This window comes from Rana temporaria, chromosome 8, assembly GCF_905171775.1.
Source record: "Rana temporaria chromosome 8, aRanTem1.1, whole genome shotgun sequence".
NCBI classification, from domain to species: domain Eukaryota; kingdom Metazoa; phylum Chordata; class Amphibia; order Anura; family Ranidae; genus Rana; species Rana temporaria.
This window is the reverse complement of record NC_053496.1, coordinates 50,025,947-50,051,274: the sequence shown is the minus strand read 5'-3', so window position 1 is coordinate 50,051,274 and position 25,328 is coordinate 50,025,947. Positions and strand designations below refer to the sequence as shown.

Here is a 25,328-nt window from a genome sequence, read left to right as displayed (position 1 = left end):
GCCAGTGTCCTCTGCAGTTTGCACCTAAAGCTATGTGGTGTGTACTGCCCGTGTCCTCTGCAGTGTGCACCATAAAGCTACGTGGTGTATACTGCCCGTGTCCTCTGCAGTTTACACCTAAAGCTACAAGGTGTGTGTGTACTGCCTTTGTCTGCAGGCCATTAGTATGTCTGGGAGGACAACAAGGAGAGGCAGAGAGTCACGAGGGCAAGCAGGCTCTGCGTCTAGAGGCAACAGTGCTGGTCGTGGACATGGTGCATCCTCATCAGCACGTGGCTGTTGGACACGCTCGTCCTTGTTTTCGGCAGCTGGCCGCGTTGACCCGCAACATGTCGAAGACTTGGTACAGTGGATGACCAAGCCGTCCTCATCCTCCTCATCCTCTCTCACCCAGGCTCAGGGTACTTTTTCTAGCAAAGCAGCTGCCAAGGCGTCCTCTTCCCTCTGCTCAATGGAATCAGTTACTCCTTCCCTAGCCCCACCATGTCCTCCTGAGGAGTCCCCCGAACTGTTTGACCACAGTGTTGGGTACATGCTGCATGAGGATGCACAGCGTTTTGAAGGCTCCGATGACAGCTAGAGGAAGGCAGTATTGTGAGCCCAGAGAGAGGGGGTGCCCAAGAAGGACAGCAATCTGGCAGTCATGTTCCCCCAGCTGCAGCATACTGCCAGGTTTTCTACAGTGATGAGGATGGAGGGGATGATGAGGTCACTGACTCTACGTGGGTGCGTGATAGGAGGGAGGAGGAGGAGAAGGATTCACTGGCACGTATCCAACAAGGCAGGATGCCCTCCAGGGGCCAGCTTAAGGGCAGCACACCGACTGCATCACAACGCAGAGCTACGCATATGCAGGGCGCTGCTGTGTCTCAGCGTTATTCCAAAAGTTCTTTGGTGTGGGCCTTTTTTGAGACGAGTGCATCAGATCGCACCACTGCTATTTGCAACATATGTCTCAAGCGTATCTCGCATGGCCAAAACATCACTCGCTTGGGCACCACATGTTTGACCAGACATATGTCAACCTGCCATGCAGTTCGTTGGCAAGCGTACCTCAAAGACCCACACCAAAGAACAAAGCGGACCTCTCCTTGCCCCTCATCAGCTGGGATCTCCAACCCCACTATACCCTCAGTCCTCTCTGAAGCCTGCACTGATAGGACTGAAGGTGTAGAATTAGATGTGTCACAGCCTAGTTCATGCAGGCAATCTACTATCGGTACACCGATGGCAGATTGTACCAGGCAAATTTCCCTGCCCCAGTTGCTGCAGCGCCAAAAAAAGTTCTCTCCCAGCCATCCACATGCCCAGCAGTTGAGAGACTGGGGGGTTACAAAATCCAGGTCCTGCACAACGTGTTGCTGAGGCTTCGGTCAGTCACAGAAGGAGCGGTGGAGAAGGTGGCCGTCTGACCGATGCGTTCAGACAATTTTTTAGTCCGCAGCCCCAAGGTATGACCGTTCCAGCAACCATCGCCAGCGTCTGTTTTACATGGTGCGGGAATACCTAGGGGCAAGATCAGACTTGGACACCTTTCCCACCGAAAATCCTCTGGCTTACTGGGTCTTGAGGATGGATCACTGGCCAGAGCTCGTACAGTACACAATTGAGCTACTGGCTTGTTCTGCATCCAGCATTCTTTCAGAATGCACATTCAGTGGTGCTGGAGGCTTTGTAACCGATCACAGGGTGCGCCTCTTCACCGACTCGGTCGATCGACTGACCTTCATAAAAATGAATCAGGCTTGGATCACCACCAGCTACCAAGCACCTGATGCGGATGTAACTGAGTAATTTTTTTGAAAATGTCAGATCCCTTCAAGACTGCCTATGCTGATACTGAGTGACTATCCTGTTATGCTGAGTGACTATCCTTTTCCTCCTCAATGATCATGCTGATAGCTTGTAAGAACATTTTTGGTTCTGGACACTGCCACCAGGGGCTAAGGCCCAATTTTTCTGCCCCTGTTTAACAGGGGCGTGTAATTACAATTTTTGATGCAATACTTTGCAGCGGGCTCATTCCTGCGCTACAACTCGAGTATCTGTGAGTGGTTGCAGTGTTGTGGCACCAGCACCACCACCAACAAAGGCATGTAATTACAATTATTGATCTAATATTTCTTAGCAGGGCCCATTCCTGTGCCCACCAAGAGTAACTGTGAGGGCTTACAGAGTTATGGCACCAGCGCCAGCACCAAAGGCCCAATTTTTCTACCACTGTTCAACAATGGCATGTAATTACAATTCTTGATATAATAGTTCACACAGCAAGGCGCTCCAGCGCCCACCAAGACTAACTGTGAGGGCTTACAGTGTTGTGGCAACAACAACACCTAGGCCCAAATTTCTCCAGAGTATATATGGCAGGCCCCTACTTTCAAACATCCAACTTACAAACGACTCCTACTTGCAAACGGAAGGAGACAACAGTAAGTGAGAGGAAATCCACCCCTAGGAAGGGAAATTCTCTTCTGTAAGAGGTGTCTCCTGTCCACTGATGCTTTATCACCAATTCTTGTTTCACTACAAAACCCAAATTTTCAAAACATCATTTGTCATTGGGACAGAAAGTGAATTGCAATCTTCTGAACAGATGCGCACAGACAGCAAAACAAATGTTTACAGGGGTGATAACCCTTCTCTATGTTTTCAGAAAAGCTTAAAAATAGATTTTATGGCTGGAGCTACACTTTAAAAAAGTACCAGTTCAAAATTACAAACAGATTCTACTTAACAACAAACCTACAGTGCCTGTCTTGTTTGCACCGCCTGTATAATGCTTTTCAAAGTATATAGGGCCAAAGGGGCTTGTAATGACCTGGGGGGAGTGGGGGGAAACCCATGCTATTTTTCTCAATGATTTTCATCCATATTGCAGGGACCAGACATTACATTAAAGCCGCAAGCAGTTTTAAATTACTTTTTTCTTATAGTAATCTCATTTTGTGCAGGGACAGTTCTAAACACGTGCCACTTCACAGGCATACTATAGACACCCAGCAGGTACGATATTTAAAGGAATTTTTAATTTTTTTTATTTCACTTTAAGCATCATTAAAATCACTGCTCCAGAAAAAAATACAGTTTTTAAAACTTTTTTTTCCATTGATACATGTTCCCTGGGGCAAGATCCGGGTTCTCCAACCCGTTTTCCGACAATAACTTGCATATTAGGCTTTAAAATTAGCACTTTTGAATTCAAACATTCGAGTCCCATTGACGTCAATGGGGTTCTAAAAGTTTGCGCGAACGTTCGGTCCGTTCGGCTCATCCCTATTCCTGTATAAAGCAGAACATCTTTACTATCATGGAGGATATCTTCATCATGGTTTTACACATCATGTAGACAGAAACAGGAACAAGAAGCATACAACTACGTACACTTAGAGCGAATAAACGTACCATAGAGACACACTACAGTGCCACCTGCTAGATAGATAGGTATAATGCATACACTATATATAGTTCGTAGTACTTTATATTACATGTTTTTCTTCCTACACCTTTGACATGGACTAAGATGTACATTTTTAAGTGAAAAAAAACCCACTAAACAATCTTTCACTAATTCCAAAAATGTTATACATGAATTTACCGGCATATACAGTAGAACCTCGGATTACGAGCATAATTCGTTCTAGGAGTATTCTCGTAATCCAAAGTACTCGCATATCAAAGCGAGTTTTCCCATTGAAGTCAATGGAAACTAAAATAATTTGTTCCGCGTTGACTTCAATAAGATGCAATACCGAATGCAGCCAGAGGTGGGGCGCCAGAGAGGGCCGAAATGGCCAAATGAGGTACTGCAGGCCAATGTTCGCCTTTTCTCGGCTTCTGCGCCCCCCTACCTCAGGCCACATGAGGTACTGCAGGCCTATTTTCGGCTCCGCTTGGCTTCTGCACCCACTGTACCTCAGGCCAAATGAGGTACTGCAGGCCCATTTAGCTTGAATTCTGCTCGTCTTGCGAGTCAACACTCGCAAACAGAGTCAGAATAAAAAAAAAAAAGTTGCTAGCAAATTAAAACGCTCTCTCTCTCTCTCTCTCAGGCGCATGCGCGGCTTCTGAAGATGGTGGTCGCATAGAGGGAGAGCTCCGGTCCCCGTCTCACTATCCGCGGCTCCTGCTAAGCATCTAAAGGTGACACAGCTCCAGGAGTATACCGAGCAAGTGCCCGATTCTCCTCTCAGCATCATATGGGAAAAATCGGCTTCCAAAAAACCGTCTATAGAGGTATTTTTCCGCCACCACTCCTGAGGCCTGACCGCGATATGGAGCGCTTCCTGTATAGGCCGCAATCCCCAGCCTCGGGTATCTCGGCCCCTACAGCGGACAATGGATCCCAGCAAGCCCAGTCACCAGGGACCACGGACATGGTCATGGGCATCCGCTGAAATTTTTTCAGAGAGGGGCGCTTTGGCAGCGGCGATACACAGTCGCATTTAACCCTTCCTTCAAACGATAGCGGGGGTTAAAAGAGCCCCGCTAGCGGCCGAATAGCGCAGCTAAAACGATGGTAAAGCGCCACTTTACCAATAACACGGCCAGCTGGCAGTGTGAAATATCTCTTGAGATAATTCAGCTTCACTCCATGCCCATTAAATATAGCCTAGAGAATGTACAGAACCCCCTTCAGCACAGATGGACCCCACCTTCAGCACAGACCCCCCCCTTCATCACAGACCCCTCCATTCAGCACAAATGGACCCCCCTTCAGCACAGACCCCTCATTCTGCACAGACCCCTCCATTCAGCACAGATGGACCCCCCTTCCGCACAGACCCCCCATTCCGCACAGGCCCCTCCATTCAGCACAGACCCCCCTTCATCACAGATGGACCCCCTTAAGCACAGACCCCCCTTCAGTACAGACCCCCCCTTCAGCACAGATGGACCCCCCATTCAGCACAAACCCACCTCCCCCATCCCATTCAGTACCTCAGATCAGCCATCAGCTCAGCACAGGCACAGCAGGTTCCCTCCCCCTGTGTACACATAAACACTGGAAGGGGGGGCGGCTTCACTCTGCTCGCTGTGCCTGTGTGACAAAGATGGGGTCCAATACTCTGAGAGACCTATACGAAAGTGAGGCCTTCACTCGCAACCTAGGTCTCCCCCCTGTCCCTGAAGATGATCTTCAACTCCCTGTCCTGAACCCCAAGCCTCTAATGACACCGGCCAAGATCTGGACCCCTGTGCAACGCAGGTCGCGAAAGGCATTCTCTACTCCACAGCGGGCTGATCCTTCCAGATTCCAAACCTGAAGAATCTTGCTCTTGTGGAATTCCTTACAACCTCCTTTATTTCTTTTTTCTCATGGTCAGTTGATGACTGCTCTGACCGTGTCGGAGTTCTTGGGCCCAAGAACCACATCTACTGTGTGTTATATATTTGTTGATCACGCTAATGATGCCTACTTGAACTTCCGGTCCTGTGCTCTTTGAATCCTCTTATGTTTGAACTGACTGCCACTATGGACAGCCCCCTTGGATGCTTCATTCGATGGCTCATCACGGATCGGCGCTGACTGTTCTCTCTGTTGAGACGGGGACCCACCCTCGGATCTCGCAGGTTGCCATGCCCCTCACCCTAACCCCAGGCCGTTGTCTGTGTTCCCTGGAGTTTTTTCATCTTCAGGGCTTTTTGAAAAAATGTGTTTTCAATTTAGTTTTTTGTCTTCAATTTTTTCTTGAATTTCTTTTCTTTTTTTTTTGTATTTTCTTTTCTAGGTCTTTTTTTTTTTACCTTGCTCAGGTATCTAGTGCTTTTTTTGTTGCACTATTTCAACTTATGAGCTTGTTTGCTTTATTGTGTTCTGCACCATGGTTATTTTACAGTTTAGTTCTAGTTTCTGTTACAATAGCGGTATTTTTGATTGATTTATTATGGCTCTGAAGATTTACTCCTGTAACGTGAAGGGTCTGAATTCCATTGGTAAAAGATGGCAAGCTTTGAAGGAATTCAGGTCCTTTGGTGCGGAGGTGATTATGGTTCAGGAGACTCACTTCAAATCTGGGGGTTCCTTTAAATTTGCGTCCAAACAATTTCCCACAGCATATATGGCTTCTGATCCATCTGGAAAGGCAGGAGTAGCAATCCTTATTAAACGCTCCTGTTCGATTCGTGTCCTTTCCTCATACTTGGACTCTGGGGGTCGTTTCGTGCTCCTGGACTGTAGTCACCTGAATACACAGTTTACATTCGCAAACATATATGCCCCTAATGTAGGCCAAATTGGTTTCCTCTCAACGGTCTTTGAGAAATTACAAGCCATCTCCCATCCCTTTATGATTTTGGGGGGTGATTTTAATGTGTGCATGTCCCCGACCAAGGATAGACGGGCCCTATTTCAGGATACTCCAAGAAGTGCTGTCCAGAAGTTGTCTGCCTCGTTTCGTAAACTGACTAGATCATATAACCTTTTTGACACTTGGAGAGTGAAACACCCGACTCAGAGGGGGTTCACCTTTTATTCCCCGCCTCATAAGCTTTACTCTAGATTGGACCACTTCTTTGTAATGGCCCCCCTGCTCCCATATGTTGTCCCCTCTGAGATTAACCCAATTACCTGGTCGGATCATGCACCCATTTAGATCGATATTGTATTGTCTGCTCCAACCCCCAGGACTTGCCACTGGCGTCTCAATGACTCCCTGATTAAGGATCCATTGATGCAAGCCCAGTTGCAACAACAATTATCTGAATTTTTTAATTTAAATGTGGGTTCAGTGGCGGAGATTTCCACCTTGTGGGAGGCCCACAAAGCCTTTTTCAGGGGGGAGTGCATTTCTGCTAGTTCTCGTTTAAAACGAGACTCCATGAAGCTTAAAGCCGATCTTCTGGCTCAGCTCAGGTCTGCGGAGACGCTCCTCCTTGATTCCCCCACAGTGGAACGATTGAGGGTGGTGACGTCTTTACGGAACCGTATCAAATCTTTTAATATGAACAGGATTTCTAAATCTATGTTATGGGCTAGACAAAAGTTCTACGAATACGCCAACAAACCACATGGAATGCTTGTTAATAGATTGAAACCACGTCCCCCACCTCTCGATTCCTGATCATCTACTGCAACCGGATGGTACTCCTACGTACTGTCCCAAAGCTATGACGAGGTTTTGGAGACTTCTATGGGAAATTGTACAACTGTTTGAATGCTGACTGGATGCCCCAATTCTCTCAGGTTAGCTTTGAGGTCTTTATGTCTTCCTTGGCCTTGCCCAGGTTATCTACCGAACAAAACTCAATACTTAATGCTCCTGTCTCCTTAGAGGAGATAGCGGAGGTAATAAAAGCTCTCCCAACCCATAAGTCCCCAGGTCCAGATGGACTCTCCTATGCATATTATAAAACCTTTTCAGAAATTTTAAACCCTCATCTACAGTCTCTGTTTTCCTCCTTGCTCAAAGGCACCGTCCCCCATTCACACTTTTTGCATGCATCCTTGACTGTTATCCCTAAGCTGGGTAAGGATCCTTCATTTCCAGATAATTATCGTCCCATTGCATTATTAAACTCAGATTATAAGATCTTTACAAAACTACTGGCCAACCGACTTTCCCCGTTGTTGACGGCTTTGATCCATAAAGATCAAGTAGGTTTTGTTCCCACAAGACACGCAGGCGACAATACCAGACGGACTGTAGATTTGATAGACCTTTTAACCAAAACTAAGCAGGCAGCAGTTGTCTTAAGCCTAGATGCGCAAAAAGCGTTTGATCGCCTTAGCTGGCCTTTTATGTTTGCAGTCCTTGATAGATATGGGTTCTCTGGTCCTTTTATTCAAGCCTTACGAGCTATTTATTTCACTCCCTCATCTCAGGTACAGCTTTCCTCCTGTCTGTCTCGACGGTTCTCCCTTAGTAATGGCACCAGGCAGGGGTCCCCATTGTCACCCTTGCTGTTTATTTTGAGTCTTGAGCCTCTGGCAGCGGCCATCAGGCAACATCCGGATATATGGGGGGTCCCGTTGAGACAGAGGGACTATAAGCTATTGCTCTTTGCTGACGACATCTTGCTGACCCTTACTCACCCTTCTACCTCCTTACCTGCCTTACACGACACTATCTACGTTTGGTGTCTTGTCTGGGTTTAAAATTAATCAGTCAAAGACGGAGGCATTACCAATGAATGTATCACGAGACATGCTTACATCTCTCCAGGACAAGTTCAATTATCACTGGTGCTCTTCTTCATTGAAATACCTGGGAGTGTATATCACTTCCTCGTACTCCACCCTATATCAAGCTAATTTCCCCCCCATGTTTGCGTAAATAACCCGTCTCTTGAATCTGTGGGCCTCTCTTCCCTATCTCTCTTGGGCAGGGTTAATGTCCTTAAGATGTCGATACTGCCTAAAATGTTGTACCTTTTTGAGACTCTCCCAACCTCGGTCCCTATGTCGCAGCTGAAACTTCTCCAGAGGTGATGCTTCAAGTTTATATGGAATAATGCTTCCCATAGGATTGCACAGTCAGTGGTGTATGCTCTTAAACATAGAGGAGGTCTGGCAGCGCCAGACATTATTAAATATTATTACGCTTCTCATCTTCGTACACTAACTTCTTGGGTTTCTAGAAAGGCTCCCTCTGGATGGGCAGAGATAGAGATGGGGATTACTGCTCCAGTACACCCCTGTTATATGCTCTGGCCTTCCTCCACTAAATTTATGCCCCAGCTGAGATCTTTATGTCTGGCCCCGATGCTGTTTACCCTTGCCATTTGGAGGAGGTGTGCGGAGCGGTTCTCCCTTTCCTCCAAATGTTCTCCCCTAAAGAATGTCCTTTTCAATCCGGAAATACCTGATGGTATGTCTTACGGGAGGATGTATCCATGGACTCAGGCTGGGGTCTTTCAGCTGCGACATCTGGTTAATCCGGTGACACGTATTTTCTTATCATTTTCGGATTTACAATCAAAATATGACCTCCCAGCCTCACTTCAGTATTCTTATTTACAATTTAAACATTTTTTTCTTTCTACTTTCCCCTCGCTCTGGTTGGAGAGGCCCACATATTTTGAACTCTTATGTGTTGCTGGTCCCTATGAGTCCAAACAGATCTCATCCATATATAAGATTTTACATGAAACTCCTCCCCTGACGGACTTCACACATGGCTATATGAAAAAATGGTCTACTATTCTACAACGCCCAAAATCGTTATTGGATTGGGGGAAAATATGGGCCAATACGTCAAAAATCTCACGTTGTGTAGTGCAGAGGGAGACTGCCTTTAGAATTATGTTATTTTGGTATAGGACCCCGAGCTTACTGCACACTCGTGACTCCACCCTTTCTAAGCATTGCTGGAGGTGCGGTGGGTCTGTGGGTTCCCTTTTCCATATTTTTTGGGACTGCCCCCTCATTGGCCCTTTTTGGATAAAGATTCAAGAGCTCCTGCAGAAGCTGCTATCTAATCCTGTGCCTTTGTCGCCTATACACTTCCTTTTGGGCTTGTCCCTTTCGTAAGTAACTGCCTAAAACTTCGCAGAAACGTATGTCCTTTGTTCTTTTGGCTGCAAAGAGAGCCATTCCTAGGCTATGGCTCTCCACTTCACCCCCCACTCTCCTTCACGTCCTTTCTATCATAGCTGACACACGTAGAATGGAACATTTGACCGCTAAGGTTGATGACACTTTACCTCTTTTTGATAAGATATGGAAATTAAGGGACGATTCTGAGTTCTCATCGGATTCTTTGTCTGAATCTCTTCAGGACACTTGATCCCCATGGTGCTTCCATCTGTTTATACTATGTTTCTGTGCTTTTGTTTTGTATTTTTTTTTTTCACTTGGAACTGATCATTCTCACTGAGTTATGTTTATCTCAGATTACGGTTTGTCTGCAATGCTTTGTTGAATGTTTGTTAAGAATTGTCTTGCCAGACTTTACCTGTGTTCCTGATATGCTTATAGTTCGATTTGCTTTGTATTACCGAAAGTTGAAATACCTTTTCTCTTGTGATATGCTGTACATTGTCTTTAAACTTCTATAAATAAACAATTACAAAAAAATAAAAAATAAAATAAAACGCTCTCAAACCAAGTTACTCTTAAACCGAGGTTCCACTGTATGGGAAAAACAGGCTCTACCCTGGGGTTGCATCTGATGATTTTTTCTGCTGATAATATACAAAGGGTGACTGTCGCCATTGGTATGAGCAGATTTTTATTTTGGAAAAATTGGTTTTGTCACAAAATGACTGATTCTAAATTTCACCAGGCAGAAACTCTCACTTTATATAATATATATTCTGAGGGAAAATAGCGCTAGGTCTTATTTTTGCGGTAGGTCTAGCCCTCCCGCCCTTTGCTTATATGTCATGGCCGTTATGTGGTGGTTTCACCTTGGCGTCAAGGGGGACTTTTTGATCTTATAAAAAATATTATAGTGAGTGGGCCTGAGTTTGTAATGACTAGGTCAAAAAGATGTTTTTTGAAATCGAAGTTTATTGGGAAGTTTACAAGTGTGCAAATATTGATGATACAGCATGAGCCATGGTGGCCAAGCTGCTTCGAGTTATATTGGGCCATATTCTCATAGAAGTTACGATGGAGTATCTCAGGATACTCCATCGTATCTCCCTTTTTTGGCCCGTGTATCTATGCGACCAAATCTTAGAATCATTTTAGCATAGATACACTTAAGATCCGCCATCTGTAAGTAACTTACACTGGCGGATCTTAAATGTAATGACGCCGGCCGCCGCTAGATGGCATTTACGTGAAGGACTCATTTGCGTATGCAAATGATCCTTCTACGCCGATTCCCGAACGAGTTTGCGTCGCGTAACCGTCGCTACTGTTGTTTGCGTAAGCGGAAATTTAGTCCTGCTATATGAGGAGTAAATTTCCGCAAGTCGTTCTTGAATACGACTTTACGTCAATGACGCACACGTCGGCCTCATTGACGTTTTCCGCCGAGAACTGGAGCATGCGCACTGGGCTTTTTGAAGCCCGGCGCATGCGCAGTTCATTAGAATCGGGGGCGCGCTTAATTTGAATACAAGCCGCCCCCTTGGAGATCCGCCAGGCTACGCCGGGGCATTTACACTCCGCCGTCCCAACTTATGGAGCAAGTGTTTGGGGAATACAGCACTTGCTCCTGTAAGTTGGGACAGCGGAGTGTAAGTGCCTTAAGCGCAGCCCGCGGATTTTTAGAGAGAATATGGGCCATTGTTATTTAAATGCTATTGAGTTATTACCTCTTGTATCTCTTGACCTTCCCTCTTAGATTGTAAGCTCTAAAGAACAGGGCCCTCTTAAACAACTGTATTCAAGTGTATTGTATATGTACTGTCTACCCTCAAGTTGTAAAGTGCTGCGTAAACTGTTGGCGCTATATAAATCCTGTATAATAATAGTAATATAGGGCCAGATTCACATAGGTCGCCGCATCTTTGAGGCGGCGTAGCGTATCCTAGCGTATCAGAGAGGCAAGTGCTGTATTCTCAAAGCACTTGCCTCCTAAGTTACGGCGGCGTAGCGAAAATGGGGCCGGCGTAAGCGCGCGTAATTCAAATGAGGATGAGGGGGGCGTGTTTTATTTAAATGAATGGTGACCCGACGTGATTAACGTTTTTTACGAACGGCACATGCACCGTCCGTGTACATATCCCAGTGTGCATTGCTGCAAAGTACGCCGCAAGGACGTATTGGTTTCGACGTGAACGTAAATTACGTCCAGCCCCATTCACAGACGATTTACGCAAACAATGTAAAATTTCAAAATTTTGACGCGGGAACGACGGCCATACTTAACATTGACTACGCCACCTAGGGGGCAGCTTTATCTTTACGCCAGCATACCTCTTACGGAAACGGCGTATCTTTACTGCGACGGGCAAGCGTACGTTCGTGAATCGGCGTATCTACTCATTTGCATATTCTACGCCAAACTCAATGGAAGCGCCACCTAGTGGCCAGCGGAAATATTGCACCCTAAGATACGACGGCGCAGGCTGTCGTATCTTATGTAGGTTTAAGTGTATCTCAGTTTGAGCATACACTTAAACATACGACGGGCTTAAAATTCGAGTTACGTCGGTGTATCTACTGCTACGCCGGCGTTACTCTTTGTGAATCTGGCCCAATAAATACAACTTGTCCTATCTTTTAAAACTAATTTATCTGAGCCTGGTGTCTTGTGTATTTCCTTAATTAAGTTATGCCTTTCTGCCTGTCATTCCATTAAATCAGTGACTATATGCATACCACGCTAACCCAGAGAAACCAGTTGGTTTAAAAATACTTTAAATTTTTTTTAAAAATGTTGTATAGAATGTGGGATGTGTCCAACAGATTATTGCATTTTGCAAATAGTACAGTAATTGCATTTTATTGCATTAAATATGACACAGTTTTTACTCACCTTGTTTCCAAAGCATGCAGAGACTTCAAAAAAGGTGAGGCCACTGAGGGTTTCGCCTTTTGACAGCATAGTATAGACAAGCAAAGTAAAATGTGGTGATAATCTGGCATCTAGATGAACCTTTACAGAGAAAGACCCATGGACAGCTAGACAGAAAACATACATATTGTAAATTAGGAGGAAAATGGTTAAACATCTAGTTACATCTCATAACAGGATGTACTTTGTCCCATAGGGGGCAGAATAATGGAAAAAAAAATTATGATATTTCTTCTTTAAAGACAGCCATGGCTTTGGTTGGGTCTCCGGCCAGCCAACGGACGTGCTTTGGGTCTTGCCTGTTGACTTGGGTCTCCCCATGAGATGGGAGATCCCGGGGCAAGCCACAAAAGGTGGCAGGAGGGGGGGTGTCCCCTCCCGCTGCTTGTAATAACAGCCGAGTGGCTGGTTAGCCACATGTTGGCTCTAAAAACCGGTACCTGGGTGATGCCTGCAGGCACAACTACTTGAGCAAAATGACCTACAGGTAGGTGATTTTGTGCCAACTGGTTAATCTAAGGGCTGCCTTAGGCTTCATACACACGATAGGAAAATCAGAAGGTAAAATTCGTAAGATAAGCTGTCTTCGGATTTTTGGATCTTTAGTATGGTGCTTTCGACAGTCAATATGACTTTTTCGTCAGACAAAAGCTGGATGTGCAGGCTATAAAATTTTTGTTGGATGTGAACTTAACGTCTGATTTTCGGATTGGTCAATACATAAATTGTCACACAAGTCGAAAATACAAAACACACATGCTCGGAATCAAGGAACGATTGGGAGGAGTTTGGTCTTGTAAACTACTGTTCGTAATCTAGAATTAACATTTGTGATGCGGCAGTTGATGAAATGTTGAAATGCAGCGCACATTCCCATCTTCTTTAATGGTATAATAATGAAGCTGCTTTGCTGGTGATACTGATGTAGTTATGCCAAACGTATCTTAAAATGCATTTGTTTTGTATGATATGAAAATAGTGAATCAAAGCTCACCAAATTTCTACTAACGCAAAATTAGCTGAAGGGGCCCAAAGGGTGGCGCTTGAGAAATAAACTTCCATTTTATACTCTCATAGTAGGTCACTACGTTCATGTTTGTCAAACGACAATTTGCGGATAGTTAGTATGCTAAACAAAATCCTGCACACGCCCTTTTGACAAAAATCAGACGCTCAGTTGTACAACAATCAAACCGTGTGTACAAGGCCTGAGTCTAAAATAATAATTTGCTCTTAAATGAAACCCAAGTTGCTCTATCCATTTATTCCATGTTAAGGGCCATTTATAATATGAAGGACTAAATTCAACCCTGTTTATATTTTATCTTAACTATACTTACTTGAACCGCTTGATTTCGCTATGATATCCACTTTATGTTCTTCATGAGAATAAATTCCATCTTCATTGGCTACCTATAAAACAGGATAGAAAATAATGTTGATATCAGTATTATTATCAATGGATAACAGGATTACTGTCCTGACTTTTATTGTAAAATTTGAAAGGAAAGTGGTGTAACGCTTTATATGCTTAGCCTAATGAAAACACAATGTCCAGTTTGTAGCTAATGCTGAAAAGATCGTGTCATGGTTTACCATGTAGCTCAGTGGTAAGAATTCAACAAGGAGATCTGACTTTTCTTGTTGGATCTATTTGAAGCTGAATGCCAGACAAGCATCTGACCTGATATTATAGAGACTATGCCCAAGTCTGCAGACCAGAACAGAAACCATGGAAGTTGGGGATCCATCAATAAATATATTTTGTTTTGTGTAATTTCTGTAACTGGCTGACTGGAAACATATGGGATGGAAGATGGACAGGGTGTTTAGCTAATTGCTTGAAGTGCAGCAGCGTTGCAAGGGGGAAGTGGGGGGTGCGGTCCACACCCGGGTGACACCCGCCAGAGGGGTGACACCCGACACAGCGCTGGATTGAGAGAGGTGCCGCGGCTCTCTCCTCCTCCTCCTTCCCCTGCGCACTCCGGTATCTTTACTGTGACTATACAATGTTCAGGAAGGGAGGAGAAGGAGAAAGAAGGCATAGGCAGACAGCTCAGTGCTCAGTGCCTGCATGTCTTCCGGGAACCGGCACTGCAATCCCCTATTATTGTGACAGGCAGGCGGTGAGAGGTGGCTCAGTTGTGCTCCGTACTGTGCAAGTGCTGCGGCTGCGCAATACAGGGTGGGCATTATCCAACAGGGGGGACCCTCCTTGTCAGGACACCTGTCGCCTATTACAATTACACTCTTCACAGCCGACAGAATCTAGGTTCCTCCTCCACACTGGCAGTACATCCACAACAGGAGGAGAAGCCTAGGAGGAGGGACATCCATGTGGAGAAAGCCGCGCTGTTCTAAGGAGATTAAGCTGGGAGGATTTACACTGGGCTGCTCAGTCTAAAATGCCTGGGTCTATTTTTTGTCCCAGTCCAGGCCTGGGTGACACTATTAAGAAGGAAGTGATATCCGACAGTGATGGCATAATCCCCATCCGTGACAGTGCATGGATTGACGCACTGGCATAAACCACAACATTTACAGGGGCTGGTTTGGGGTGCGCATTGTGATTGTGTGCTGCTGCCTCGAAACTAGCCTGCCCAGTGCCCTGGCAGGCTAGACAGAAGACAGCCTGATGCACTAGCCTGCCCAGTGTCTACTTCTCTGTTCTGTTCCTGCTATCACTCCGCAGCGGCAGAACAGAGCATTTTGGCAGGCTAGGGGGGGAGAGCCTGCCACACCAATTAAAAAAAAAAACGTCATGGGTTCCCCTCCAAGAGCATACCAGGCCCATGGGTCTGGTGCGGATTTAAAGGGGAACCCCCCTACGCCGAAAAAACGGCGGGGGGGTCCCCCCAAAATCCATACCAGACCCGTATCCGAGCAGCAGCCCGGCCGGTCAGGAAAGGGTGTGGGGACGAGCGAGCGCCCCCCCCTCCTTAACCGTGCCAGACCGCATGCCCTCAACATGGGGAGGTAGGTGCTATGGGGCAGGGGGCGCACTGCGGCCCCCCCACCCCACAGCACCCTGCCCCATGTTGATGAGGACAGGGCCTCTTCCCGACAACCCTGGCCGTTGGTTGTCGGGGTCTGCGGGCGGGGGGCTTATCGGAATATGGGAGCCCCCTATAACAAGGGGGCCCCCAGATACTGGCCCTCCACCCTAGGTGAATGAGTATGGGGTACATCGTACCCCTACCCATTCACCTGGAAGTAAAGTGTTAAAAATAAATAAACACGCTACACCTGTTTTTAAAATATTTTATTAGTCAGCTCCGGGGCCCCCCTCTCTTCTTTAGCTCTTTCACGAGGGGGGGCTTGCTTCTTCCGACGTCTTCTGGGGGGGGTTCCAGTCTTCACCACCGTCTGGTTCTCTTCCGCTGGGTGGGGCCACTTTCTTCTTCCGCTCTTTCACAGTGGCCACCTCCCGGTCTTCCTCCGATGTCTTCGGCGGGCGGGGGGAGGTGCCAGGGCTTCTGTCGCCTTCTGCCTTCTCCTTTTGCCTTCTTCTTCTTCGCTGTTGACACGTCGCTTCCTCCCGCTGTAATGCCCTGTGCGGCGTCTCGCACCGACTTATATAGGTCTCTTTTTTTTTTTTTTTTTTTTTTTGTTCCGCCTCAGAGAACTATCAGGAGACTTAATCAATTTGCGTTCATTCGCAGTCTCCTTAGTTCACATCATGGTTCGAAACTTCATCCCACCCTCATTCCACCCCCATCCCTTAACCCCACCCTCCCGCCCTCCCCTATCTCCGAAATTCTGTCTCATATTGTATCTCTCTTTGCCCGTTATACTTCTTACACTATATCATCCTATCTATATACCTCGGTGAAAGTTTAAAATTAACCCAGTCCTGCCATTTTAATTTAAATCCTCCTTCTCCTTCCTCTCCCATGAACCTGAGCTGTTCAGCATAATATATATCATTGATTTTGCAAAACCAGCTCCTCTCTGTTGGGCTCATAGGGTCCTTCCATTGATTGGGGATCAGACTCTTTGCTGCATCTAGTATGTGGGGAAGTAAAGTTCTCATGTACTGTTTGGTTGACATTTCTGTCCCGTGGAACAGACAGACCCATGGATCAGGAGGTATTTTAATTCCGGTTATCTCCTCAATTACTAATAATACGTTATTCCAGTATGTTTTAATTTTTGGACAGGTCCACCATATATGTGACATAGTACCCACTTCGAGACAGCCCCTCCAACAATATTTGGAGGTATCATCTCGATAATGGTGTGCTATGGCCGGGGTTATATACCACCGTGCAAAACATTTGAAGTTCATTTCGATCAATGCACAGTTAGTTGAACTAGTATGCGTCTTTTTTAATATTTTCCTGACCTCTAACTCGGTTTTACCCGTTTCCAATTCCTCTTCCCATTTATTAATATAAGGAGGGAAACCGGGATCTTTCAATCTCATCAAAATTTTGTAAATTGAGGAGATCCCGCCCCTTCCTTTTGGTGCCAAACACAAACGCTCCAAAGGGAGCAGATTTCTATCTGACCTCGGGGGGGAGGGGAAGGAATCTACAAAATGCGTCAGCTGCATATATCGCCATCTGTTCAGCTCAAACAATTCTTTTTTTTTACTTAATTCCTGGTAGGTAAGAATTTTGCCGTCTTTTAATATATCTTTTAATTGTGCATCTGGTTTTTTAATCCAGTTACCAAACAGGCCTATTTTCCCTGGTGCAAAAAAATTTGTGTCGAATAGAGGGATTAATGGGGAGTTAAAGCCCCATCTGTGCTTTTTGTGTGTCCTATCCCATATGGACATGGATGCCAATGTGATCGTGTGCATGTGCGTATTTTGTTGTCTGAAATGTGGCGGTATCCAAATCTCTTTTCCTAACAGTGACTTGTTTGAACAACTTTCTAATCTAACCCACCTTTTCTCATTGTTATCTCTAACCCAATCAACCACCCGTGCCATGTGAATAGCCGTATAATATGTGTAAATATCAGGTACCCCCAAACCACCATGTTCCTTATCTCTAATTAATATTTCCATACTTATGCGCGTTTTTTTGCTCCGCCATATAAACCTATTTAATAACTGTTTTAATATTTTAAAGTAAGCACCCGGTAATACGATTGGTAACATTTGAATTTTATATAATATCTTAGGGAGAATAAACATTTTAAAACAATTTATTCTCCCTAGTAGAGATCTTTGTCTAGATGCAATTCTCTTTAAATCTATTTTAATATCATTTAATAACGGGATAAAATTCTGTAAGTAAATTAGCTCAGGGGATGCTGTGATATTAACTCCCAAATATTTTATCTCGATATCTTTCCAAATAAATGCAAACTCTTGCTTATATCTCCGTACGTCCTGTGCATTCACGCTAATATTAAGGATTTCTGATTTTAGAGGATTGATTTTGAAATTTGATACATCTCCATACAATTTAAGAGTTTTTAATAGATTCGGGAGGGTTATAGTTGGATTCGTTATATATAATAAGATATCGTCGGCGAATGCTGCGAGTTTATGTTCCCCATTATTTGTTTGAATCCCCCTGATGTCCGGGTTATTTCTAATCCCGTCCAGCAATGGTTCCAAAAATAAGATAAATAAAAGAGGGGACAGGGGGCACCCCTGTCTGGTCCCATTGAACATCTCAATGTCCCTGATAGTATCACATTCACCTTGACTCTTGCTGTTGGGTGTTTATACAGAGCATTTATCCACCCCATCATTTTTGGACCGATCCCAATGAACTCCAATGTGTTCAGTAGAAATCCCCAGTCTACCCTGTCGAACGCCTTTTCGGCGTCTATAGACAGGAGTAGACCTGGGGATTTACTATCTTTTATTATCTGTGTTAACAGGAGTGTTCTGATGCTATTGTCCCTACCTTCCCTCCCGGGGACAAAGCCTACTTGATCAGTATGTACTAAATCTTTCATGATTATTTTCATTCTCCCGGGTAAGATTTTGGCAAACAATTTTACGTCCGCATTTAATAACGAGATGGGTCTAAAACTAGAACATAAGGAGGGATCTTTACCTATCTTGGGAATTATTGTAATAGCAGCCTCTAATGCCTCTCGGCGAATATCCCAGTTTGAACCAATACCGTTTATATAAGAGCACATCCTGGGGATCAGAATGTCACTGAACTTTAGGTAATATGCAGTTGTTAACCCATCGGGGCCTGGGCTTTTCCCCTTTGGTGACTCCTTTAAATTGTTACGAATTTCCATTTCCGTTATAGGTTCTTCTAAAAAGCTAATTTTATCCTCGGGTATTTTATTTAAACATGTGTTGTTTAGGAATTTTTTTGCATTATCACTTCTCCTTTTAATTTTTTCGGGGGGGGGGGGGTCCCCTTGCGATATCGAATATAACTTCCCATAGTATTCTTGAAATACTCTTGCGATCTCAGATGTTGTATGTACCTTACCCCCTTTGCCCGTTTGAATGCTTTCTATAAAATTACCCTTAGGTTTGTTTTTGAGCCCTTTTGCTAGGAATTTACCCAACAAGTCTCCCCATTGATACTTCTCTTTCTTACGTCTATGAAATGCCGCTCTATTTTCATATTCAATAAGATCTCTTAATTCCTCTCTTTTTAGGATAACATTGCGCTCCGCTTCATGCCCTCCTGTTTGTTTATGGGTCTGTTCAAGATCAAAGATAATTTTATATAACTCATCGTATTTCTTCTTACTTTCTTTTTTTTTCGCTGATCCTATTGCGATCAGTATGCCCCTAATATAGGCCTTGTGAGCCTCCCAAACTAATGATTCCGGCATATGTTCTGAGCAGTTTGCCTTGAAATACCATTCTAATTCCCGTTTTATCCTTTCTACAACCTCTTCATCCTGTATTAAATCCTCGTTAAGTCTCCATGTGATGTTACTTTTGGGAGCTCCCTCGATTTTTACATTAATTGAAACTGGCGCATGATCCGACAGGGTAGTTATTCCAATTCCAGAACCTGTCACTACATCCAGTGAGCTATGATCCACTAAAAAGAAGTCGATCCTGGAGTACGTCCCGTGTACAGCGGAGTGGAATGAGTAATCCCGTGTTTTCGGATGTTGTATTCTCCAAACATCTATCAGTTGAAGTTGATGTAATTTTTTTTTAAGTAATTTTCTTTGTGCATCTCCAGTCCGCTGTACACGAGACGTACAGTCGACTTCTGGATCCAGACAGAGGTTCATGTCGCCAGCAACAACTACCCGGCCTATCCTGAAATCCATAAACATCTCGATGACCCCCCTAAGAAATCTCATGGAGTTCTTATTTGGACAGTAAATATTTGCAATAGAATAATCCACTTCATTTATTTTTCCTCTAAGTAAAAGATACCGCCCCTCGGGATCTGCTTTTCTCTCTCCCAGGACAAATCTTACTTCCTTGGCAAAACCTATGGCAACTCCCTTTGCCCGTTTAGTCGGTGAGTCTCCGTAGTACCATAGTGGGTATTCCGGTGAACTTATTTTAAGATTTGACTCCTGCGAGATATGTGTCTCTTGTAGGAGTACTATATCTGTTTTAAGATGTTTTATTTCTCTTAGAATATTGCCCCTTTTTAAAGGGGAGTTTAGTCCCCGTACATTATATGAGAGTATTTTTAAGGTTCCTGTTCTATCTACCAGATAGTCAATCTCCCCCCAACCACTCCCGCTACTTTATTGTTATTATTGTAGGTCTCTGTAGATTGCAACATATCAATCTTAATCTTGTATAGACAGGTTTTCCAATAAGCATCAGGGCAAAACCTCAACAGGTAACGTATTTCTGAAACAGATAATCGGAGATACTCCCCCCCGAACCCTCTCCCTTGCCCCCCCACTTCCCCCCACTTCTTCTGCACTATAACCACCCCATTCCCCCTATCCCTCCCCCCTCCCCTACCAATTGGGGCATTACGGCCTTAAATAGGCACATGGATCCGTGACCAACCTACTCCACCCGGCCCTACGGTTCACGCCCCGGAGGTTGAGCTCTGCATGTGGGGCTACATCCAGGACTGTCACCACCAACCCCCCCAACCCAAGGGGTGGGGGCGGGTGAGTAGCCCCGGGGCCCCGGCAACCCCCCGAGCACATGCCACCCAGCCCCCCCCCCACACCCTCCCCCCCCCCTACCACCGAACCCCCACCCCATCCCCCCCGCACCCCACCCCCCGACATCTCGCATCATCATTTTCAATTCTGGTTATTTATCCTATGCGGATCGTTTGATTATTTTCCTCTTTTATTTCGTGACATAAGGTGCCATGTCTGATGACCCGGTATAGGAGATATCTTCTCCTGTGGTTCACTCCAACCAGGTATCTCTATCAATGGGATCTTCAGTCTCTTACAAAACTTTGTCATCTCTTCAGGGAACCTTAGGGTCGCGGACCTGCCCTCCTTCTTCCCAATTAAACACGCTGGGTAACCCCAAGAATATTGGACATTGTGAATTTTTAAATGTTCGAGTAGCGGTTTTAATAATCTCCTTCTAGAGAGGGTCTCAATAGCAAGGTCCGGAAAGATCTGTAAATCAGTCTCATTAAATGTAACCAGCCTAATGGTTTTAAGACGCTGCCAAATCTGTTCTTTATCTTGAAAATTATGAAATCTTGCGATCACATCTCTGGGTATTTCCGCTGCCAATTCCGCCGGTTTTCTAATCCTATGAATTCTCTCGAATTTGATTTTTTCCGTTTCTATTTTACCCAAAATGTGTCCGAATAATTTATCAAGTTTCTCTTGGAGGTCTTCTCCTTCCTGGTCCGGTAAACCGCGGATCCTCAAGTTTTTCCTCCGGTTACGGTTTTCTTGATCTTCCATTCGGTACCGCAAATTCCTTTGTTCCATTTGTAATTCCTTCATTTGCATTTTTAACTCTGTCACCTCTGCTGCTTGATTATCCAGTTTTTCTTCCGTTTCTTCCACTCTTCTCAATAGGTGACTCATGTCTTCATGTACAATCGATATCTCGTTTTTTAACGAGAGCTCCATTCGTGAGATGGATGATTCTAATCGTGAAAACATCTCTAATAACTCTGTTTTTGATGGAGGTAAATCTTTATGGGTGGCGCCCTGTAGTTCCGCGACATCCTCATCTGTCTCTCTGATTGACACTGTTTCAGAATATCTTCTCTGTCCATTTTTTTGTTGGCCTGATGATAATCTACTTTTGGCCCCAGATGTTTCACTAGGACAGTCTTTGGAAGCGTTTTGTGTCATATATTTTTTTATAGTGCCAGGGCTGGCACTTATTTTGGGGGCGTTGACTACGGCACCCCTAACTGGGCGACCTCTCATTTCTTATACCTTATACTCTGATACTTGCACAGAAATGATAATGGTCGACCACCCAAATGCCCTGGTCACAGCCAATTGATCGGCTATGAGAGTTTTCAATCCTGAACAGTTATTCCACTACTGACCACTCAGACAGCTCCGACGGTTGAATAGCGGACTAATGAAATAAGTAGTGAGGCAAATATTTCCCTTCTAGCAGATCTTCTAGCAGATCGGGAGCTCGTCAGTCCATCTGACTACCGATAACCAATTTTTCATACAGAGGGACCATCGACAGGCAAAAAGCAAAATCAAAAAGTGACTCACCGTTGGATTACAGTCCATTACAGGAACAATTACAGGAATGAGTTGGGGCTATAGTTACCCGTTGATGAACCTCTAAAGGAAGGCATCTATGGTCTGTAGGGCCCCTCCTGAGCAGCAAAATCAAGGGCTGCCGAGGAAAGAGAGAAAGGAGAGAAAAAAAAAAGGAAATTCCTTTCCCCTCTTTATCTCGTATCTCCTGCACATGCGTCTCCCATCCTTTGAGTGTGGGCACACTATTCCCCAGACACCCCTTGTAACCACTTAAATCACTTAAAGCTGCTGTAATTGCTGTAATTGCTGAAATGAATTGTAATCATTGTAGTCACTTGTAGTTGCTCGCAATTAGCTTATAGTTAGTGACAGTTAGTAACAGTCTGTTATCAGCTATCTGCTTCGGCTTCAGCCTTACCGCAACAGTGCACTGCGTGCTGACACTCTGCTGACACTCTGACACGCTGAGTCAGACGAGTCAGGCTGCTCCTCCACACATCTCCACAGCAGCACAGCACCACACAGCCCGCCCAGCGCTCGGAGCTCGAGACTTCAATGCCTAGCATCACCTCCTAGAATCGGAACTCCCACATACCGAGGTAGAGCAGCGGGGGGGGGGGGGAGCGGGTGAGGGGCGGGGGGGGAAGGGTGCAGGCAAGGACGAGGGGAGACCGGCTTTGCGCACGCCCGAGGGATCCATGGAGCCCACGGAGCTCCTCAAACTAGCAGCGTGTCCTGACGAGCACCCTCATCAGGCCCCCCCCCTTATATAGGTCTCTTATGACGTCACAGTCCCATCATGCTCCGTGCACCCGGAGCATGATGGTACTGTGACGTCAAAAGAGACCTATAAAAGTCGGTGCGAGCCGCCGCACACGGCATTACAGCGGGAGGAAGCGACGTGTCAACAGCGAAGAAGAAGGCGGAAGGAGAAGGCAGAAGGCGACAGAAGCCCGGGCACCTCCCCCCGCCCACCGAAGACATCGGAGGAAGACCGGGAGGTGGCCGCTGTGAAAGAGCTAAAGAAGAAAGCGGCCCCCACCCGGCGGAAGAGAACCAGACGGCGGTGAAGACTGGGACCCCCCCCCCAGAAGACGTCGGAAGAAGCAAGCCCCCCCTCGTGAAAGAGCTAAAGAAGAGAGGGGGGACCCCGGAGCTGACTAATAAAATATTTTAAAAACCTGTGTAGCGTGTTTATTTATTTTTAACACTTTACTTCCAGGTGAATGGGTAGGGGAACGATGTACCCCATACTCATTCACCTAGGGTGGAGGGCCGGTATCTAGGGGCCCCCTTGTTATAGGGGGCTCCCAGATTCCGATAAGCCCCCCGCCCGCAGACCCCGGCAACCAACGGCCAGGGTTGTCGGGAAGAGGCCCTGTCCTCATCAACATGGGGGCAGGGTGCTGTGGGGTGGGGGGGCTGCAATGCACCCCCCTGCCCCATAGCACCTACCTCCCCATGTTGAGGGCATGCAGTCTGGCACAGTTATGGAGGGGGGGCGCTCGCTCGTCCCCACCCCCTTTCCTGACCGGCCGGGCTGCTGCTCGGATACGGGTCTGGTATGGATTTTGCGGGGGAACCCCCGCTGTTTTTTCGGCGTAGGGGGTTCCCCTTTAAATCTGCACCAGACCCATGGGCCTGGTATGCTCCTGTAGGGGGAACCCATGCCGTTTTTTAAAAATTTTGATGTGGAGTTCCCCCTCAAGATTCATATCAAACACAGTGCCTGATATTGGCAGGGATCCAAGTCGGATCCCTGCTCATTGAAAGTCGGACTTCAAGTCCAGGGCAAAGTAGGATCAAAGTAGTATCCTGTTCATGAAAGTAGGATGGATGTAGGACCAATGTAGGATAAATGTAGGACCAATGTAGCAGAGCAAAGTAGGATGAAAGTCGTGTAGTATAGTGTGAACCCAGCCTCGGGCTGGGTTCACACTACTACACTACTTTCATCCTACTTTGCTCTGCTACATTGGTCCTACATTTATCCTACATTGGTCCTACATCCATCCTACTTTCATGAACAGGATACTACTTTGGTACGACTTCAATGATATAGGATCAATGTAGGACCAAAAGTAGTACAGGGAACATTTTCAAAGTCGAATCGACTTGTGTAGGACCAGTTAAGACAGCTCTCATAGGGAAACATTGATTTTCACACGTCATGCTACATGAGGCTCCCAATGTAGGACCGTTTGTAGGACAAGTGTGAACCCAGCCTTAAGCTGATAAACTGTAGTTTATTGGCGTTTTGTCTTTTTTTTTTTTAAAGTCCATAAACTGAACTCTATGTTAACCTTTGTGCCCATGCACACCTGTTTTTTTTTAGTGTTAATGAGCTTTGAAATTTATTGGCTTTTTCTGAACGCCCGAAATTTGCATTCAAAGTGCAGTTTTTCGGCAGGAAAAAACGCTAAAAACCGCAAAACGCTAAAGAATGCTCATAAACGCTCAAAAAGCTGACGTATTTTTTTGCGTTTTTTTTATCCATTGAAAAAAAAAAAAAAGCTACACTGAAAAACGCTGATTAAAGCTATTGCAAAAACGCTAAAAAACGTCGAAAGGCTCCCTGCAAAGCCACTGGCATTTTTTTATAGTTTTTTTTCGCTTCAGTGTGCATGGAGCCTGAAAACAGAGGCAACCCCGACATGTGCAAATAAATGACATGTTAAGAGATACTGCAGCTATACACATGTAATCTTACATTCTGGATGAAAATTGTGCTGCTCATAAATCCCTATATGTGCTTAACCATTCAGGTGTGCGGTTACATGCGTACAGCCATGGTGTCTGTCCTGCTATAATTGATTTGTACAAGCTACTGCCCATGGCTGTATGCAAACATGTTTGACTCTTGAGCACAAAAATATGCTCCTTCTTGATGATATACAGCCCCCTGTGGACGTACAAATTGCTTTCAGAAAATGTATAGTTTGGTTTCCAAACCAAAAGTTGTAGGGGAAAAATAAATAAAGGAAATTTGCAAAAAATGCTCTGCCCATATTTCAGTATGGCCATTTATATTAGGGTTGCCCTGATACCGATACTAGTATCGGTAACGATACCAAGCATTTCCCCGAGTACTTGTACTCGGGGAAAATGCTCTGATGCACCCGATACCTGACTGTCCCCTGTATCCTCCTCCAGTTCCCCCATCTGTGCTGCTCTCCCCCTTTGTGCTGCTGCTGTCCTCCTCTGTTCTGCTCTCCCCCTCCATGCTCCGTGTCCCCCCTCCATGCCAGTGCTGTCTTCTTCCGTTCTGCTCTCCCCCTCCATGTTCTGTGTCCCCCCTCAATGCCGCTGCTGTCCTCCTCCGTTCTGCTCTCCCCC

The 25,328-nt window shown here is 45.6% G+C and overlaps 1 protein-coding gene across 2 annotated transcripts in view; it reads right to left on the bottom strand.

Moving 5' to 3' along the window:
- The window catches only part of LOC120946921 (alpha-2-macroglobulin-like protein 1), a 221,074-nt gene that overhangs the window by 119,554 nt on the left and 76,192 nt on the right, over positions 1-25,328 (bottom strand). For both annotated transcript variants that reach the window (XM_040361745.1, XM_040361746.1), the window contains exons 13-14: positions 13,754-13,826; positions 12,375-12,520 (exon numbers count right to left, since the gene is read on the bottom strand). In XM_040361745.1, coding sequence (XP_040217679.1) covers positions 12,375-12,520; positions 13,754-13,826 — 219 coding nt within the window. The remainder of the gene's footprint in view (positions 1-12,374; positions 12,521-13,753; positions 13,827-25,328) is intronic.